General features: G+C 36.2%; 1 protein-coding gene across 1 annotated transcript in view; it reads left to right on the forward strand.

Moving 5' to 3' along the window:
• EDIL3 (EGF like repeats and discoidin domains 3) overlaps positions 1–21,194 on the forward strand; it is a 263,167-nt gene that overhangs the window by 169,640 nt on the left and 72,333 nt on the right. The window contains exon 5 of the mRNA XM_063295452.1: positions 4,190–4,371. Coding sequence (XP_063151522.1) covers positions 4,190–4,371 — 182 coding nt within the window. The remainder of the gene's footprint in view (positions 1–4,189; positions 4,372–21,194) is intronic.

Below are 21,194 nucleotides of genomic sequence, written 5' to 3' on the forward strand. Positions count from 1 at the left end.
CACAGGGTTGTTGTTGTTGGGAACATAAGAGGAGGAAGGAGTGTTAGGTGTGTTCCCCATGTAGAGTTATTTATAAAAAAATAATAAAGATGGGATAAAAATCAATCAATCAAATAAATAAATAAATAAATAAATAGCTAGCTAGCTTTGGCTTGGACCCAGGATACAAATGTTCCACACAAATGAATAAACAGGTAGACAAACATGATATAATCTTGCATTCTTAGCTAAACTGATATGACATTTAACCAGTGACTGGTGGATTCAGGTGGCTGCCAGACCTATTGCCGCCTTTTCTTCTGAAGCGTCAGCAGATCCTAAGTTCTGCTTTGAGGTGCTCTCAGTTTTTATTTTGGCTATTAATCCATTTCAAATACCTGAAGAAAAAAACCTGCAGCAAAGAGAAAATATGTTACACAGCTGCATCATTGGTTCTTTAACATCCTTGATATTTCCAACAATGTTTGTTGTAGATATGGTTCATTGCTGTTAACAGCACCATCCATTTTTGGTTTTTTGGGATCAGCTGAATTTTGCTTTGAATATATATAATTTTATAAAAAATATATAATATATAATTTATAATATAATAATTGTTATTATTATATTATCCATATATATTATTAGGAATCAATATATATATTACTTGTCCTGAGAGCTGAAAAACCAAACTTAAAGCACTTGGCCAATTCAATAGCATTACAATTGATTGGCCCTTGGTTTTGTAGCAACAACCATAATCTTGGTCTTATAATAATTAATTACAAGTTAATTACCTGACTAAGAATCTTTAAGGCTGTCCTGAGGCAATTGGAGACTCTAACAGTATCAGAACATTATTTTCATAAAATAAAATAAGCTGTTGCTCTCAGCAAATTTAGAAATGTGCATATTCAAAGTAAGATGATTTACCAGTGAATTAACAAAGGTAGCAGGGATAAAATACAGCCTTGAAGGACTCCTTTGGGATTAGAACACACCTAGAAAGCTGACTTTCAGTGTAATACCTAATTCTCAAGATTGCAATTAAGTGTTCCAATAAATAACAAAATTTGTAAATTGCAAATGAGTAATAATAAGTACCTTTGAATTGTGGAGTTGTTACGTTTCACCATTAATTTTGCTCTAGAAATAGAATAACATGCAAATTTGAAATCAACAAAGGCTGCCTTTAGGAAAGTTCTGGATTTAGTGATGTATTTTTTAACCAGATGTTGTAGTACAAGTCCTTGGTTTACAGTAAAGTACCCTCAGGACAAAGTTCAAAGGTATGCAATCATCTTTTATGAGCATAAGTATGCATCTGGAATATAGGGAGAATGCTTTCTGGACTTTCCAAAATGTGCTATTCTGTGAAGTTTAAAGGGGTCAGATCTTCAATCAATTACCCCTGAATATGTGCAGAACTGAAGTCAGACCAGTAATTCATGGCTGCCAACTGTTTTACAGGGCTGTCAGTAAAACAAATAGCTCTCTAAAATTGTTCCTAGAGTCATAATCATATAATTTTATAATATGACAATACTGAGGCAGTTTGAATCTCCTTCAAACCTAATGGAAGGAATCTTCCAATGCTTTTGAGAATTCTTGTTTATTATGGTTGTCTATAAAGAAGAGACCTTAAACTGTGGGTAAGAAAAGGCCAATAATAACCTGCTGAATTTATGTTTTCTTATGTGGATATAATCTGAACCAAACAAACTTTTGCAATGTTCATTCCAGACCATCTCCAATGATCTCTCACATGGTTGGTGCTTTATTTCTCCCTAATTCTAAACAAACTGCAAATGAATCTAATGGCTCTGCATTTAATTGCACATTGACATGAATCAGTATTAAACACTATAGTACTGGAGATCGTCTATAATCAACTGTCAGTTTGCATTCCAAATATCATGCTATACTAAGCACAGCCAGAGTTACCTAATTTCACAAAATGAGTTATTGGGAGAAGAAAACCACAGATGTCTCAAGCAGTTTTTCACAGCTTTTCACAGGCTTCCCATTTAAAAACTGTGTTGAAATGCTGATGATGTCTTACCGAGCGCTGCTAACAGAATAAAAGAAAGTAATGCAGTTAAACTGTGACGCCACTGCTAAAAACAAAACAACTTCTTTTGATTGATTGATTGATTGATTGATCATGTGCCATCAAGTTTTTTCCACTCCTAGTGACCACATATATAGATTTTCTCCATGATGATCTATCCCTAATCTGTTCTTTGAGGTCTCCCAATGGTGCATTCATCACCACTGTAACTGAGTCCATCCATCTTGCTGCTGGTCATCCTCTTCTTCTCTTTCCTTCCACCTTTCCCAGCATTAGAGCCTTTTCCAGAGAGCTAGGTATTTGCATAATGTGTCCAAACTAGGCTAATTTGAGCCTCATCATTTGTGCCTCAGATGAAAACTCTGGGTTGATTTGTTCAATGATCCATTGCTTTGTTTTCTTGGCTGTCCACGGTATTCTCAGGAGCCTTTTCCAACACCAAAATTCAAAGGCATCAATACTCTTCCTATCCTGCTTCTTCAAAGTCCAACTTACACTTCCATAGAGTGTCACAGGGAATATCATGGCTTGGACGAGTCTGATCATGGCATTTGAATATCTTTTCCAAGGCCTTCATGGCTGCTCTACTAAGTGCTACTTTGCAGTGTATTTCTTGACTGCCTATGCCTTTACTGTTGGTGGTTGACCCTAAAAGCAGAAGCTATCCACCACTTTGATATCTTCATTGACAATTCTACGGGTGTTTGTTCTACCTGTTGCCATTAGTTTGGTCTTTTTTTATTTTTTATTTTAGTCCCATTTATTCATAGTGCTCTTTGACTTTTAGTACTAGGGCTTGCAAATCCTTTGCATTTTCAGCTATCAGAGTAGTATCATCAGCATAGTGCAGGTTATTGATGTTTCTTCCTCCAATTTTAAAACCATGCTTATCTTCTATATCTAGAGGGGAGGGTGATGTGCCTGGATTAATCTACCACTGAGTCAGTTTAGGCAAATTAGTTATACTAAAATCAGTTTTCTTAATTAATTGAAATAGATTATTTTTGTCCAAATATTTTTTGTAACTGACTTATGGATTTAATTTACAAGTGCAGCAAGCTTGTACTAAACTGCTGCCCTCAGATACCTGTTCTTAATGTGACTGTAAATTCCTTATTTGGTAATTTAATTGATAATAGGTTTGGAAAACAGTTTTGATCAACATTTGGGTGGCTTTTAGCTTAAATTGTATTGACTCATAAATTCAGCAAGAAATCATTCATTCATACTGGGAAAAAAAAGTCTATATTATTCCAGGGAGTAAATACCTTTTGTACAAGACTGGTGCTTTAATCAAAATGGATGTTTTAAAAACAATAAAAAGGAGGTCTGATCTCATATTCTCTGTAATATATTCAAATCCAAGAAAGGATAAGAGTAGAATAATAAAAAGATATTTCTAGGACCTGTCTCAGGCAGAAATGCATGGAGATTGTTTGCTTTTACAGTTAGTTCCTGTAAAAGCAAAAAATTCCCATGCATTTCTGCCTGAAACAGGTCCTAGAAATATCTTTTTATTATTCTTCTCTTATTCTACTCTGTGCAAAGCAGGATACAGTGTGTTATTTATGGCATCTTTACTATAGCTTATATTACAAAGTATCTAGGATTGTGTTCTGATTTCTATGAATAGTATTCAGAGTACCAGTGCAAAAATAAAATAAAATAAAATATCAGGAATATCTGTGTGCAGCATATGCATACTGTATATGCACACCAACAGACACACAATATTATATAGTTTAATATATAATGAAATGACCTTGTAACAGAATTCAGTTTGGGACCCAATCCCCTGAGTGCTTTCTATGCGTTTTCTGTAATGGAAGACAACACGAAATCTTCTAAGCATATTGTGTAAACTCCAAGCAGAATTTTGTATTTATAATTTGCAATCGGAAATAATAATAATTGTTGTTGTTGTTGTTGTTGTTTGCTTTGCAATGAAAACCCAAAGTTACTCATAATTCTGGAAGGTACCACCCAAATAATTATTTCAGCTATCTTTTTTCTTTTGGACCTGGTTTATATCTTCCATCCTCAAAATGATATCAGGGATCTATGGTTTCAGTTTCCAAAGTTCTTATTTTCTTTTCTTCCTTCCTTTTCATTGCCCCCCCACCCCAACTTCCTGCACAGAATGCTCTGGACCATTGGGAATTGAAGGAGGAATCATTTCTAACCAACAGATTACTGCATCATCCACCCATCGGGCTCTTTTTGGGCTTCAAAAATGGTATCCCTACTATGCCAGACTTAACAAGAAGGGTCTTATAAATGCTTGGACTGCAGCAGAAAATGACAGATGGCCATGGATTCAGGTAAGAGATGGAGTTGGGTGTGTGGAAAACTACTAGCCACTATTGCTAATATTGTTTAAGTAACCAGTGCAACTTTCATAGAAGCCTAGACCTGCACTGAGATGTTTTTGAAGTCTTTTATGTTGTCCAGAATCAAATTTCATTCAGTTTTCTCAAGCATCTTTTTAAACGTAACTATCAGCTCCCAAAGATATATATCTGTATCTCTTTAAGGGGAGAAGGTTGACACACCTATCTGTGTAAAATACTTATACCAGTGTGAGCTACCACAGAGACAACTTTCAGTATCATCACCATTAACAGAGAGAAATGAGATATAGGTATGATGATATGACATTCAAACTAGATCCTCCCTACTTCTGCAAAAATACTGAAAACTGAGATTGAATGAGTCCTTGTAAAAGCAGAGTATGTTGAGAGCAAACAGATGCCTAAATACATCATTAACCTAGCAATTTTCAAACTTAGATTTCTGGAAATCCACTGTCCAAATCCTCCAAATTTGAATCCCAGTTTTAATTAGCTCGTAATCAATGCTGTTAACTTTCTGAATCTTTGTTTCTTTAGTTAGAATAGCAAGAGCACCAATTCTCTGCCACTCTCATTACCCGTCTCTTCAAATTAAAAAGCAGGGGTGAGAATTTCAAAACATTAGCTCCCATTCAACCAGTTATCATCGCCAATAAATATAGAATCTATTAATTCAACATCAGATGGATTCTGAGCATCCTAGATTGGATTGTTAGGTTCTTCTACTTTCCCATTCAGAACTAACAACTTGCTGTGACAAAAAAAAAAAAAAAAAATCCACCCAGGATTAAGATGCAGTGCAACACAGTAAGTTTGATTATGTACATATTTGAGTATTTGTTGTGATAGTTTTAAATTTCAAATTTGTATCCAAGGGTTTCCACTTTAAGTTGTTAGTTAAATGAAGAATGTAGAAATCTGCCTTGTACAAGTCATATTATAGATTTGTCTAGTATTGTCTACCATGATTAGCATTAGCTTTTCAGAGTTTCGGATACTGGTAATTCCCAATCCTCCATGATATTCTCTAAGTTTCAGTCTAGGAATTTCTTCATGAAAAACATCTATATTAAAAAAAAAAAACAGCAGATGTAACAGCAGATAAAACAAGGGGGTTGTATGATGAATCTCCATAGAAGAGGGGAGGAGAGAAAAAAGATACCTGCCCTTAGAAGTATAACATATGAATGGGAAAAACTTGGTTAGAAGTGTAAGGACCGAGATGTGGGGACCTATGATGCACAGGCTAACAGATACCATTGTGTAAATATATCAGAATTGCACAACTTCAGGGCTACAAGATGCCATTCCATGTATCCATTAATCTGGAAAGGTAGAAGAAGCATAGAATTTAAATCCTTGAGAATAGAGATGTCCCTGACAACTTTGCACTGCAGTCAGCCGTCAACTATTGTATGTATGGCTTCATTCTTGCCTACAATAAAGATTGTAATCTAGTCAAGCCATGTTTATGGGTCTTCTGCCAAGTCAAGCTGAGAAGTTGACCTAAGGGGAAAGTACCAGGAGATCAGTGATTTACTGCCAAACCAGTAAAGTGTGAATTTGGACACTAGCTATGCTTGTTTAAAAACCATGCTTGACAGTCATCTGCAATTTACGATGGACTGCTTCCAGAAGAAAACATGGAACTGTATTACTGGGAATTCACAGTTGTTGTTGAGGGAGGAGTACAGACAAAGATTGTCTTCCATTTGTAATCCTGTATTTTCTCCACCACTTCTTCTGTTAATCTGTTAAGGAAAAAACATGGAACAGTTGTAGTGTGTGTGTGTGTGTTATTAGGACTGCCAGAAGTACTCTATCCCATGTAGAAGCATTAAACTTACACCCTGTACTTGTTCCTTTAGGTGCCTTTTGGAAAGACTCAGACTTAAGTGAGATATATTTAACAGAAGTTTGCCACTGGTGGTTCCAAGAAATAGGTCATTAAATAAGGGGCTAAGTATTCATTTGTATCCAGTTTTTAGCAGCCACTGTATTTTTATATTTCTAGTTCTTATACAGAAAAGTTTTATCATTCTTCTTTGCCCCTAGTAAAGTCATTTTCAGACATTAATATAAAATAATGTATTTTGACAAAGATGACTGATGCCCCTTATTTCTTTTCCTTCTCCCACTCTGTGCTTGTTTTCTCGGCCATCTTTATTCTTTTATTTTGTGCTGCTTTTGTGTTTTTTATTGTTCTTTGTTTTTAAATATTTTTAACAATTTGTAAACCACCCAGAGTTGCTGGGAGGCAAATGGCATATATTATTGTTATTGTTATTGTTATTGTTATTGTTATCTTAGACTTTTGAGTATAAGGAAAAATAAGAAGCAAAAATATTATAGTATTTTCTGAATTAGATGTACAAGGTAGAGTGAAGAATGGTCCTCCTTATCAGTGTTGAAAGGCTGCTAGCTTAATGAAAGCAGTTTCTGGTATCAGAATTGCAAATTAATTGAATTTGAATTATGTCTTTGGTTGAAAACTGCACATGGCACAGTCCATGTACTTGGAATGATAGACTTTTAAATCTTTACTAAATGTGTGTCCATTATTTAATTCATTGTTATTTGACAGTATACAATAGTTCCCGCATGCTTAGAGTACACAGAGATCCACAATTTTGTTGGATCAGTATTATCTGCTGTACTTTATTCTGTACCAAACACAAACTCCAAAACATTTCACAGTCGGAAGTTCATGGTGAATAAAATTTGAAGAGTTTGAAAAGAAAAAAAGATTACAGTTATGTGTCTAGCTGATAAACAATCTACTTAAAATATAGACAGTGCAATCCGAAAATGGCTGATAGGAAAAAGCCATAGTGGAGGAAATGCCATTTTCTAACTTTGGCCTTACTGATTCTCCACCAGCATCTATTGCCACTAGTTTACTACACCAGCTTCCAACTACTATAGTTTCCAGTTCTGTTTGGATTCATATCCAAGAATATACAAGTGGATCATTGGCTGCCCCAGTGTGCTCCCAATACTGACCAGAACCTTATTGGTGATGTTTGAAATAATTTGTGAAATTATGTTGTTGGTCTAACTTTTGTTTCTTTTGATGTTTACATATACTATAAATATTGGAATCATTTTAATGTTATATATTGCTGTTCCTCCAAAAGTCTTTCATCTGGGTGACGTGTATGGCAAGATATGTTTGAATTTACTTGAAGTGCTCAGCGTTATCATAGACATTTCTAGAACCAGAAGATGAAACTTCTGGCTGAAATTTTATACATGGGAGGAAATCTCATTGAAAGTGGGATTCACTTTTGAATTGACAATGCAGTTTGATCCCATTCTGCAATACACCTCCTGGGTTTATGATACAAAAGTTGAAGATAAAAAGGTTGTTTGACTGTTAGCACTCATAAAAATTATATAGGAAGAAAACCTTTGAAAGTAACATAATTCTTACTGAGAGAAAAACTCTTGAATAAAAACAGCTTGTAGATTTCAATGGTATTTAATGGTATTTTATGTTATGATTATAACTTCAGGCACCATTTCTAAAGGATTATACCATTTGTGATGGATAATATTCTCCATATATATTATTGCATAAAGACATCTAGATTTTTTTTTAGTTTGAAATTATTAGCAGTTACTTACCTTTCTTTTCCTTCTACACTGTTGCTCATCAAGTGAAAGATTCAGATTATATGTAATATTACTTTTGTAATATTACTTTTGTAATAAGTATAGTTTCCCTTATAAACTTTCAGGTACATGATACACAGCAACCAGTAAATATGTAATTTATTTTTCTGCCTTCTCCTAATGAGCTGGATATTGAAGCTACCATTCTAAATGTGTATCGCCAGGATGTAATTAGTTGGAACTACAAGCTTGTAATTGGCTTGTGATTTAAAGGGTCACTAGCCATGGCATTATAAGCAAATTAAAAGGAAGCTCAGTCATATCTAAGTTTAAAGTACTCCTTATAGATTTAGAAATAAATATAATACTATCCATGTTCAGCACTTACTGCTTCATTAGAAGCACTGAGACATGTTGCTTTAACTCAGATGTGAAATAATTTTATATTACCTTATTTTAATATCCACTATTGAGATATGATCATATTTGTTACTCAATTTTTGTATTACTTTTTGCTTTTTATCTCCACAGCAGTACTCTTACCTGCCCTGTTTTCATTATACTTTGTCTAGTGTAAACTTTAGCTTTTTTTAAAGACATTTACCAAAAGATAAGGTTGCAACAAGTGGAACATCTGTGTAACCCATGTAACACTGATATCCTTAAGGCATCTGGTTTATATTTTAAAACCGCCTCAGTTGTTTCCTCAACTCAAAGCCTGGATGGAAAATTTGACTGAAGGACCATAACAGGGTGCTAGGACCATTTACTGTTTTTGGGCCACAGATTACCCATTCCATTTGTATATTGGGCAAACTGTCTCAACCATAAACCACCTAATACAATCCTAGTCAGGAGACAGGGAACACCTATATACACAGCTGTTCCACATGGGGGTGATGAAGACCAGGAGAACCACCTGATCCAGGTTTTCAATTGGAAGACACTATGCTTTGTTCTTCCTGTTCTAGCAGAGAAAATGAGTCATTGGTGAAGTAGACCAGATTCTACCTGCATAAGCAGAAATGCCAATTTCAACAAAGAAGAACAATGTTTGGGCACAGTTTTGGGAGCAGAGGAATTCTTGGGGAGGGAAACAGGAATTTCACTTGAGGCCTCAGATGTCAGATGGGTTTGACTGGGAGGCTGGATTAGGCTGCAAACACTAACATAGTTGGTCCAGGTCTCAAGAAAACTCAGCAAACAGGTAACTACAATGAGCAGATATCCCTTTGACTAAATTCATTTTTCTCATTTCAAGATGATAATTGAATCAGTTCTACAGCATGTTTTCTGTGGACTATGCTTTCTAATACTCTTTTTAAAATAAGAACGTTATTATATTTCAAAGTATAGTTAAAATACAAAAACAGAGAGTACACTAAAGATAGAAGATAGAACTAAAAGAAAAAGGACAAAAACTATGAAAGTGAAAATAGATAGAAAATAGAAACAGAAGGTGGCTTCCGACTACTTCCAATACAGATATAAGTACAATTTAAAAGGATAATCTCTTACCATTGATTAATCCATATTAACATTATTTCTATCAAAACAAACCATCTAATAATCAAAGCCCACAATCAAAACTTCATTTTTTTTCCAACACAAGCAAGTATTCTAAAAGAGGATGGTTTTGTCAGTGTCTTCCGAAGGTGTAGACTCCTTGGTCCTCGATCTCAGTTTATTAGACATTTTCCTCAACTCTCAACTGGGTGTTGAAATTCCAGGTAGAATCTCGAGGTGAAGTGATTCACAACTTTATATAATGACCAGTACACTCGAGCATTCACCCAAAGACAGTCTAGAGACTTGTACTCAATTAACTGTTTAATGAAGTGAGGCATTCTGATACAAGGAAAAAGTTGCAAATGGCCTTTTCCCGTGTGTTCTGCAGTTTAAAATCACAAACCTCTATCCCGCCCCCTGCAGTCCCCACCTAGGTATGCACCCCTCCCTGGCACCAGCAGATAGCTTGAACAATTTCTGCCTGTTGACCTTGGCAAACGGCATCTAACCCAAACAATATGATTCACACTCCAATCTCATCCCCCCTCCCTGCTGGCAACTCGCAGTCTGCTGACACAGGTTTCTGGTGTTCTTCAAAATGGAAGTGAGCTCGATCAGCTGTTGTATTGACATTTGGTCAAGGAGTCTGACAGGTTGCCATGAAGAGACAAATCTAGAAACAGTATTATCTCTTATTAACACTGTTTGCCATTTCAGCCAAGTCCATTAATTTAATAATCCATTCTTCCACTGTAGGTATTTGTGGATCTTTCCATCATTGTTCATATAAGAATTTCGCAGCAGCAATCATATACAAAAGGAAAAATCCATGTTATTTCTCCAGTTCTTTCTCCATTAAACCCAGCAAGAACAATTCTGGGGTTTTTTTGTATATTCACTTTAAGAATTGTTTGAATAGAAATACATATCTGATCCCAAAATTTATTTCTAATATGTTTAATTGCTTTCCACTATGTATCTTCCTGCATTTGCTTGTGAGAAGAGGTTTGCACCAAGTGAAATAACTCAATAGTTCTGAGCAATGACTGTTCCTCAGTTCCTAGACCATACACAGCTCTGCTTGTTCAAAACCTGAATAAAATTCTGTGATTGTTTTGAACCAAAGTTTCTGACTTCAGTTAAGGAATGGAAAATTCTGTAGGTAAAGGTAAAGGTTTCCCTTGACGTAAAGTCCAGTCGAGTCCGACTCTAGGGGGCGGTGCTCATCTCCGTTTCTAAGCCTTGGAGCCGGCGTTGTCCATAGGACACTTCCGGGTCATGTGGCCAGCATGACGACACGGAACGCCGTTACCTTCCCGCCGAAGCGGTACCTATTGATCTACTCACATTTGCATGTTTTCGAACTGCTAGGTAAGCAGGAGCTGGGATTAACAACGGGAGCTCACCCCGCCGCGCGGTTTCGAACCGCCGACCTTCCGATCGACAGCTCAGCGGTTTAACCCGCAGCGCCGAATGGAAAATTCTGTACTTGTACACAAAAATGGTTTGCTTCTTCATGATAAATAGTTGGCTTGTTATGATAAATATGTTTTATATTTGAAGTCTAAGTCAGTTTTAGAGATAAAAAGGGAGAGAGGAAAGCAGAGCCTTGAAGTTATGTAATTAGTTAGCATCTGGGTCACAAATAAAGTGGTCACACAGATCAACTGGTCATAATTTTCTACATTATGGTGAGATGAATTATACTTTTATTACCTCACAGTAAATTAAATATGCAGTTAATTTAAGTTCTAGCAATCATTCCTAAACTCACATCTATCTGATTATTTATTTACAGTGCTTATATACCATCTTCCAGTACAACTATCAAGTAAACAGAATAACAATTAAAAAGCAGCAATGACATTTAAAAAAAATAAAATAAAATGGTACAAAACAGCATCCCCTACTGAAATGTCCAATATTATGGCAACAATCAAAAGCCAAAAGCTCTGCTAAACAATGCTATTTTAACAGTATTTCTAAAGCAAATCCAGGTAAACACACACCAGACTTCTGGGGGATGACTATTCCATAGGACAGGGGTACACTATCTCGCCCCCCCCCCTTCACTAACTTCTCAAATGGGGAGAAGGAAACCTTAAGCAACCTGAAAGAGATAACTAAAGATATTTGGGAATGGAACCACCCACGTAAGACTAGAATTATAGCCAGCCCTATACACATATTTTATCCAAAGGTATTGGAAGCTGCCCAATATAATCCTTTATTATGTGCTTCAGTGGCTCTCTCAGTGGTTGTCAACAGGAGGCCTGTCACGTATAGCACCAACTGCATCTTCTCAGTGATCTGCAAAGGCAGCCTTTTATAAATAACTTTGCATAATCTAATGTCAGGGTGACAAGGGGCTGAATTACCATTACCAAGGTGTCCTTAGCCAGATGGGATCACAACTGGCACACTACCTAAAGCTGGGCAAAGATTTCCCTGGCCACGGTCTTTACTATGGTCTCTAGCAATCTAGCAGCACAGCAATCTCCAAGTCCCAGACCTGCTACTTTGGCCAGAGTGCCACCCTGTTTACAGCTATGTGCAATGATCACATGAACAACTTTACTCTCTTTTGGCAAATTTCAGTGAAGCATTTCCCTGAGCACCACATTCAGCAAAGTCAAGGTATGACCAATATGGAAGAGACAAAAATCAAGGAAGATCCAACAGATACAAGCCTCCCACAGCCCCAACCCCCAAATGTTTGGGGGCAAGATGGAAGACTGAACTTTCTGATCTAACATCAAGTTTCATTCTTTTTTAAATAATTTTTATTAAGAGTTCTTACTTAGATAAAAGACAGATACAGACATATATGAAGAAAAGAGAAAAAGAAGAGAGAAAGAAAAGAAAAATTGCAGAAAATAATACAGTTAAGGAAAGGACAAAAAGATAATTTAAGAAGCAAATTTTCGCCCTTCTTTACAGCACTTACAAGCAAACTTATTATATTTCCTCTCTCCTTAACTTTACACTAATCTCTTTAATTCCTTATTCAATCTTTTTTCAATCATCAAATCCAGAAATCACAATTTCACTTTTTTTCCATTTTCAGGAAAAAGTCCATAAAAGGTTTCCAGTCTTTTATAAAAATACTTATTGTTTTATCCCTGATGAAACAGGTCAGTTTTCCCATCTCTGCTAATTCTGCATATAATAATCTTGCTGCAGTTATCATATATAACCTCAGTCTTCCTTTAAGTCTTCTATAATTGACTATCCATAAGTCCTAATAAGAGAAGTTCTGGTTTCATCTCAATATGAGTCTTCAAAATTCTTTGTATCATCATATGCAAGAAGATCAAACCAGTCCATCCTCCAGGAAATCAAGCCAGACTGCTCACTTGAGGGAATGATATTAAAGGCAAAACTGAAATACTTTGGCCACATAATGAGAAGACAGGACACCCTGGAGAAGATGCTGATGCTAGGGAGAGTGGAAGGCAAAAGGAAGAGGGGCCGACCAAGGGCAAGATGGATGGATGATATTCTAGAGGTGACGGACTCGTCCCTGGGGGAGCTGGGGGTGTTGACGACTGACAGGAAGCTCTGGCGTGGGCTGGTCCATGAAGTCACGAAGAGTCGGAAGCGACTAAATGAATAAACAACAACAAAATGTATTTGTTTCCTTTTTTTTTTCCTTTTTCCTTTTTTTATTTTTTGCTTTTTCACAGGCCCATCATGCACAGTAAAATCTCACTTCCTGTTTTTCACATTTCCAACACTGACTAGAAGTACTTTTATGCATTTTAGATATCTTCTCCAGTGTCGTATAACAATGGTACACCATTTTATAAAAATTCTCTCTTAAATTATAACGTACTGTGAATTTCAGTCCTTTTATCCACATTCTCTCCCATTGATATTATCCTATTCTCTCCCAATATTGTAACCAAAATTCTTAGCCCATTTTATCATGCAATCTTTAACTGTTCCTCTTCTGTTTCAAATCTCAACAAAAGTTTATACAGTTTTGCAGTCACATGTTCATCATTTGTACATAATTCACCTTCAAATTCTGTCTTATCTTGTTCAATCCCCATTACCTTTTTATCTATATTAAATCTTTCTCTTAACAGTTTCATTCTGTTGGGTTCTTGGTGCTCTCTGAGGTTGGTTGTTTTCCTGCAAACATTTCATTACTGGGCTAATGAGTATGAGTGTGAGTGTGAGACAGTGGGGTTTGCTGGCTGTTTATAGATAGTAGCTTACCCCACCAGACTTGGTGGGGGTATGGCTTCCTCCTTGATGGTTCCTTGAATAGGGAATTTTTTCTTCCCTGATTGTTTATCTGGTGCTGTTTCCTGACTACTTGGTGTTAGCTGCTGAAGGAAACATGTTCTTGGCTGTTTGTTTCCTTCCTGGGCTTTTGATTGTATCTTTTAAATGGTATAAATGGTGTTTATGTATCTACTGATGGATGATTTGTCCAAATGCCAGGCTTCCAGGAATTCCCAAGCATTTTTGGTTTTGGCTTGATCTAAAATGTTAACAGTTTCCAGTTGAAACTGTGGGTGAGTCTGTCCATGTGTTGCAAGATTAAGGAGTTCTTATCACGTCTTCTGACTGCTAGTTGTGTTTGTGGATGAGCTCTACTAATCTTCTGCCAGCCTGTCCTACATAGCAGTGTTATAGTTAAAGTATCCATTTCCCAAAGTTCTTTTCTGAAAAACTGACTCTTTTCCTGAGACAATCTGAAGGTTCAGAATAACACTCCCATGGTCTGCAACCACACTTCCTATTAGATCTCTAAACTAATACGTTCCTCTTACTGAGCAAGTAACCGTAGTAGGGGAAGCAACAATACATCGAAGGTAATTTGTTCCTTTCATCCCTCCCTTTTCATCTTCCTAATGTTTGAGTAGCAGTATAATATGGCAGAAAGCCAAGTGGACAGTGGGAGGTCTAGGTTTCCTTTTACAACAGTCCTTGGAAGAATCGCTAGTCCCATGATATATTTGACTTCATGCCTTATGTCCGACTGATAGGAAAAGGGTCATTTCCCAATAAAGGGATAAATTGCATTTGTAGAGGGTTACGGCACTGGGAAGAAGGGGAAAGGAGCAGTCTTGAACAAAGGTGGTATGGACAAGTGAGCTTTTACAGCCCCCACCAAAAGATTAATATCCAAGATTTTTTTGCAGAAGACCAGTATCTCTGCTGATTTTGTTACATACTGTAAGAATGTTATTTTTTCTACCTAGCCAGGGTAGAAAAATCTCCATTGAGAGAAACAGCCAACAAAATAGCAAGAGACAAAATAAGCTTGCTTCCAGAAACTAAAGATATTGATCTAGAGGTCAGAGGTAGACATCTATCAACCCCTTAGGTTTCAGTGTGGGAAAGTATACATTGATCTCATAATTTTGTCCTTCCTTTTCCACCATATACTGTAAGTTATTAATATATCTATTCCTTGCTGCTTGTTTTGGTTTTGGTTTGTTTGTGGCGTTTTGTTTTGTTTTATTTTGGGGGATTTTTTTTTTTTAGCTCAAGCATTTTAGGGGCAGGGAATTGGACTAGCACTAGGATATCTATTACCTACTATATTCATTTGGAGAAAGTGATTTTTGCATTTGCCAGAGTTCAAGTGAATATCCAATTGCTAATACTTCCTCACTTCTGATTAAAGCTTATACCCCTAAGGGCATATTGTGCTTAGTACATCAATTCACTGCTTAGCCTAATGATCCCATGTAAGTTATCCATTTGTTTTCAACCCTGATGGAAAATTACTAATTCATTTAGAAAGAGATTTTTAAATAATCATATATATGAATATGAATATGAATATATATATGTGATAAAAAGACACCTCATACTTAATTATAACTGAGTTCTTGCCTGATCTCACCACTTTTTCTTTACAACTTATTTGTAATATGTGCTTGCTTATTAGCTGCAATACATAGATCTTAAGTGTTAAGTAATGTAGCTGCAAGAGTATTATTTTAAAAAAACCTCTTGAAATAAGCTGTCCTAGTCTTATTGTAAAAAGTATTCTTCGAAGTAAATAGATATGGGAGGAAAAAATAATATAATTGAAGACAGAATGATTACATATCCAACAGCATGTGTGGGGGAGGAAACTATACATGCAGCTAGAAGTTGGATCATTATTCTATTTGTTAAGTAGCCTCCATTATCAAGGGAATAAGCTGCCTTTCAATTTAAAAATTAATTTAATTCTTCAGTAGAGACTGCTTCATCTCAACAGTATGTTTCTTTGGATTTCAACCATAGTTCATGATTGGAAATATAAATTACTGTGATAATGTGTTGAAGATCTAGATCAGTGTTTCTCAACCTTGGCAACTTTAAGATATGTGGACTTCAACTCCCAGAATTCCTCAGCCAGCATGCACACTGATCTAGGCATTTCATAGATATTAGACATTTCATAGAAATTAGATGCATATTCTGCCACTGATCTGTGAACCGCTAGTATTATATGGAAGATTACAAAAAATGTTAGGGAGAGGCACAACACAAGTAGTTTCAGCCAAAATCTCAAATACTGTTGGTGAGTTATCTGCACCGTGACATTTGATAAGCAGATGTTGAAGACCAAACTGAAAAGGAAATATTAAATCCTACTTTCAGTGCCAGACTTCCTCTGGCAGAAGAGGAAGATTGTCATCTTCCCTCTGCTTGACTCTGTAAAAGATGCTCCCAAAGTGGTTCCAGTTTTTAATGCGATGTATATGCCTACATTTTTACTGAGCAAAAAAAAAATACATTTTTGTTTAACATCCATAATTCACTTTGGATAAGGCTCGTATATTGCCAAGAGTTTGCTTGTGGGGTTAGTTTGCTTTTCATTTGCTTTTTGTTTCTCCAGGTGAAGTCTTCATGTTCTTAACTTTTCTGTTGACAGTATCATTACAAAAAGAGTTATAAGAAAAAAATGCATATGTGCAGTTTTCATATTTACGTTGTGCAAAACATAAACCAGGAAACACTGGAATTAAAAAAACTACAAAAATTCAAAATGAAAGACAGGTCAGGAAGAATAGAATCACAATCAACCCTACTTGGTACTGCAAGAGTAGTGGTATTTTTGTCCCTTTAAGTAATGTTTGTTTTTAATTATTTGTTAACACATCACAATACACATTATGTATTTATTTAGTATGTTGCTATAGTATTTTATACCTGTAGGAAACTTTCATGATGGCTTACAAAAGATTCTCACACAAAATCACATTCAGGGCAGAACAAAAGAACAGAAATGAAATATTGTTTATACAAAACATGTTTCTGTCACAGCAAATTAGCTTACCTCTCTTTTGTGTTGAGGAGCACAGAGATGACCATGGAGAAAGTATGCAGAGGACGTAAGCAAAACATAAGCTATTTCCAGGAAACCAACAAAGCATGAGGGAAAAAAAAACAACTACCTTAAGATTGCCCTTTCCTGACTCTCTTTGGCTTAAGAGGGAGTCAAGATTCTGTTATTATAGCCTATATAAAGAAAGTTCTAGTATTTCTTGTAACTTCTTATGGCCTTCTATCAGAAAGCCTGATTTCATTCTGGACATTCTGTTCAGATTTCCAGCTGTCATGCTCCCAGATCAAACATTCTCAGAACAATTGATTGGACTCACATGCAAGTTTCAGTCAACACGTGTGTTCTTCTTGCAAGTCGAAAGCATGGGAGGGGAATATTGTTGGAGTATGAAATCATTTTGTTTGGACTATCTTGTAATGCCAAGGTCTTTTGCAAGGAGCCATTGAAGACAGCTGCAGATGCTTACACTGGAGATAGAGAGGTACATACCTGAGATGGGGAGTGGGGGCGGAATTTGAATTCACTGAAGATGTTTAATGAGGGGAAAGCATGGGCTTTTCCATTTGCAACTTTTTCCTATGTACTGAATGCTACACTCCATTAAAGAGAACTCTAAGTAATTGCTTATGAGTCGTATTTAATGGGGAGTTAAGTGTTCCAGTCATCACACTATCCATTTTTGGTCCCAACTATTTTTCCATTCCTCAGCCACTGAGCATTCTTGGTTAGTGAGCATACTCAAATCTTCAGTGGGCTATTACAGTTTTTCCAGAGAAGGGATAAGCAAACTCCAGCCCATAGGAGACATGCAACCACAAACCCCTTTTGTTCTGGTCTGAAACAGAATTCCCAGAATCAGTAGCACTGCAATTCAGCAACAAAAGATTTAACAACAGATTTCTTGCCAATGGTGTGTAAACTTCAGATAGACTTAATGCAGCTTTAAAAAAAAAATTGGTTCTGCAACATGCCATAATCCAAAATTCCTCCCACATGCAATGTCATTACATTTTAACACCCCACCTACTACAGCCTTCCACAGGTACAAGTACATATACAAAAACAATACCTCTGCACCAACCACTTTGAACACCTTTCTCCTAAAGAACTTCTGTACTGTTGAAAATTTGGAGTTTCCCCTGATTCCTCCTTGCACATGAATAATGTCATTTTGCATACATAAACAACAAAACGCTGTTGTTTTTTTAAAAAAATTGCTGCCACAGATGTATTGTTTCAAAAAGCCTGAAAGTGGATAGACAATCACCACTCCATACACAGATTACATTTGGAATCATATTTTGCATCTGCATATAAAAGCTACCTTTTATTAACCATATGAATGAATATAAATTTGTACCCAGAATAGCCCATATACTGTGTGTTTCTAATTTGGAAAGAGGAGACCCTCTATAATCATTAAACCTTGTGCTATTTCAGATTAGAGTAAATATGTAAATATTTTCTCTCTTCACAATTCTTTTTAGTTATGTTCTTCCTGCCCTGTGCCTAGCACACAGATAGAGAAAATTAAGGTTGTAAAGTGTATAGTAAAGTTATTATTTGAAATAAAGTAATTATTGTTATCCTTTTGCTAAACATAGTTAGGCTGGTAATCAATAATTTGTAAAGTAAATGCATTTAAAATGATTGTGGAATTCTATAAAACAGGCAAATGAGTGTGGGCTTTGTACTGAGGCTGATGTCTAAACATCCTAGTTGTTGAATAATTCATACCTCTGCATTAATAGCATTCTTAACAACTACCTTTGGGAGTTAAAATAATAACTTAATAAGAAGAAACAAACCAAGCAAGTTTTCGGTCTGTCTAATTCTGTAAACTCTCAGAGGCATAAAAGTTGTTTCCCAGTGAAAACCAAATGAGTTGAATGTCTAGAAAAAAAAACCAGGTTGAGACTTTTGAAATATAGTCATTCTTACTTTAACCATTTACATCAATGTTTCTCAACCATGGCTACTTTAAGATGTGCGGACTTCATCTCCTAGAATTACCCAGTCAGCATGGCTGGCTGGGGAATTCTGGGAGTTGAAGTCTAAACATCTTAAAATGGCCAAAATTGAGAAACACTGATCTATGTGATGATCCAATTCCAGCCACTTATTTTTTCTTGCACAAAACATTGAACAGGCTTTACACAAGGAGGAACGCCTCCATCTGTATCAGAGTATAGTATATCACAAGTTCTGGGGCAACTAAAATAATATCAAAATATGGATACAAAAAGTATATCCAGTATTTTCTTCACTCACTCATTCACCCTCTTTTTTTCCTCTCACTCTGGCAGATTTATCCTTACATAATTAAATAGTGGAAATATTGGCATTAATTCAGAGATCCAAACAGATCTTTAAAATCCTTTCCCTTTTTGTTAAAAATAACAATGCATGCTGTTTTTTATGGTTAATTCTTCATTAACGACATACTGAACTACTGACCACTAATTTTATAAAGCACTAATTTGAAACTTCTCTGTCCACTCACTGATACTATATTTTTGTATCAATTCCTTTTTTTATTCTTATTTTTTTTGTTTGCTTGTTTTATCCTTTTTTTAAAAAAATGATTTTTTTAAAAGTTTATCCAGCTGTATACAGTACAACCACATTCATATTAGCTATGTGCACAGCATCCTGATTCTGAAAACAGACCTTCTTTGCTGGATTAAAAGGACTAGTCTTTTCAGAGCTCTTGCTTCACCAAGAATTGGGAAAACTGGGTATAAGCTTCTGCTCTCTGCCATTAGCATGTGACTTCTATAGGCAGATGCTGGGGCATCAGCTGGTATCTCAGCTCCCCCACTCCTGATGCCAGTCACCATCCAGACCAATTTTAAGTTTTGGTTCATCTCTATTATATTTAAATGTGTACCCTGCCCTGCTAGAGCTTTTCCATTTTTCAGAGAAGCAAAAAACTAATAAAAAACAATAGAAAAAAAAAGTTCAGCCTCTCCAAGGTACAAAGATTGACAGTGAGACCAGGCAGCTTGCCAAGACTGAAAGCCAGGAAATCAGCCCAGCTGAGATGCTGGACTGCATTATTGCACAGCATTATTCAAGCCACTGTATGGGTCCAATGCTAAAAGGTACAGTAATGGAGACAAGAAGGGTCAGGCTATAGTAGTATTCATGGTCCAGGCAAAGGTCAATACATTCAGAGAAAAAGGTCACAGTCTCAGATTGCAATGTGGGGATGTGACAGTTATTTCCAGCAACCATCTGAACCTCTGACACTGTCTTCCAATAAGTCTCTCTGAGCAGAGTTGGTGCCCATTGCAGTTCGGGCTATTTATCCCAAGAACTGAAACCTGCAATCTGCCACTCCCCTGCCATTCAGCCTTTTTGTCTTCCACTTACAGCAGCAGCACAGCTTACGATTCAGAGGCTATGGATCTGATGTTGGAGCTCTGGGATGCAAGATTTCCCAGGGCTAAGTTCTGGTTCACCTTCTATTCTCTGAACTGAGCCTTGGTTTACAAGAGGCACACCTGGATCCTTGTTCTCATTCTCCAAAAATGTCTCCTTTCCCAAAGAAGAACCCAGGTTGGACATAAGCAGATAAATAAAATATTAAAAAGAGAACAACTACAAACAAAACATAAAACAGACAGCAAGATCTTCCAGAATATTGAGGCAGCCACTGAGAAAGATCTCTCATCATCAGGTGGGGAAAATAAAAAAGCCTTTTAGAAAACAGGCTGATTGAAATAGAAGGTGATCCTTTAAGTAACTTGGATCTAAGATATTTAGCACTTTAAGGACCATCATCAATACTCTGGATTGTGCACAGAAGTAAGCTGACATTCAAACAGATGTTTTCATTTACCAGATATATTTCAGTTGTAGATATTATTTAATAGGTATACATAAATAAGTACATATTTATCCACATTTATCCTCTTCTTTGATAGTGATAGAATATAAACCATAGTAGACATTAATCTATCTTCCATTAATGTAAAAGTTAGAAAGGCATTTGTCTCCTGCACACATGCAGCACACATACAAACACATTGGCTCTTTATTTTCAATAAAGAGATTCTAGGAAAAAGAGAATTATTCTACACAGTTTGAAATATATCACCCCAGTTGCAGCACATGGAATATTATTCAAATACAAATTGTCCACGCAAAACTCAAGATCTAACTCCGAGGAGGGGAGCTGAACTTTGAAGAAAGAAAATACTGTAGGAGCAATTTACAGTAATGTTTTAGCCAGACATCTTCCAAAAGCAGAATGACTGGAATGGAACCAGAATAGAGGGGCAGATGGTGCTGATACAACAGTATGGTTCTATATTTAATTGCTTCTGCTGTAGAAAAAGCTGAACAAGATAACTGAAATGAA

This window comes from Candoia aspera, chromosome 2 (assembly GCF_035149785.1).
Source record: "Candoia aspera isolate rCanAsp1 chromosome 2, rCanAsp1.hap2, whole genome shotgun sequence".
Classification (NCBI taxonomy): Eukaryota; Metazoa; Chordata; class Lepidosauria; order Squamata; family Boidae; genus Candoia; species Candoia aspera.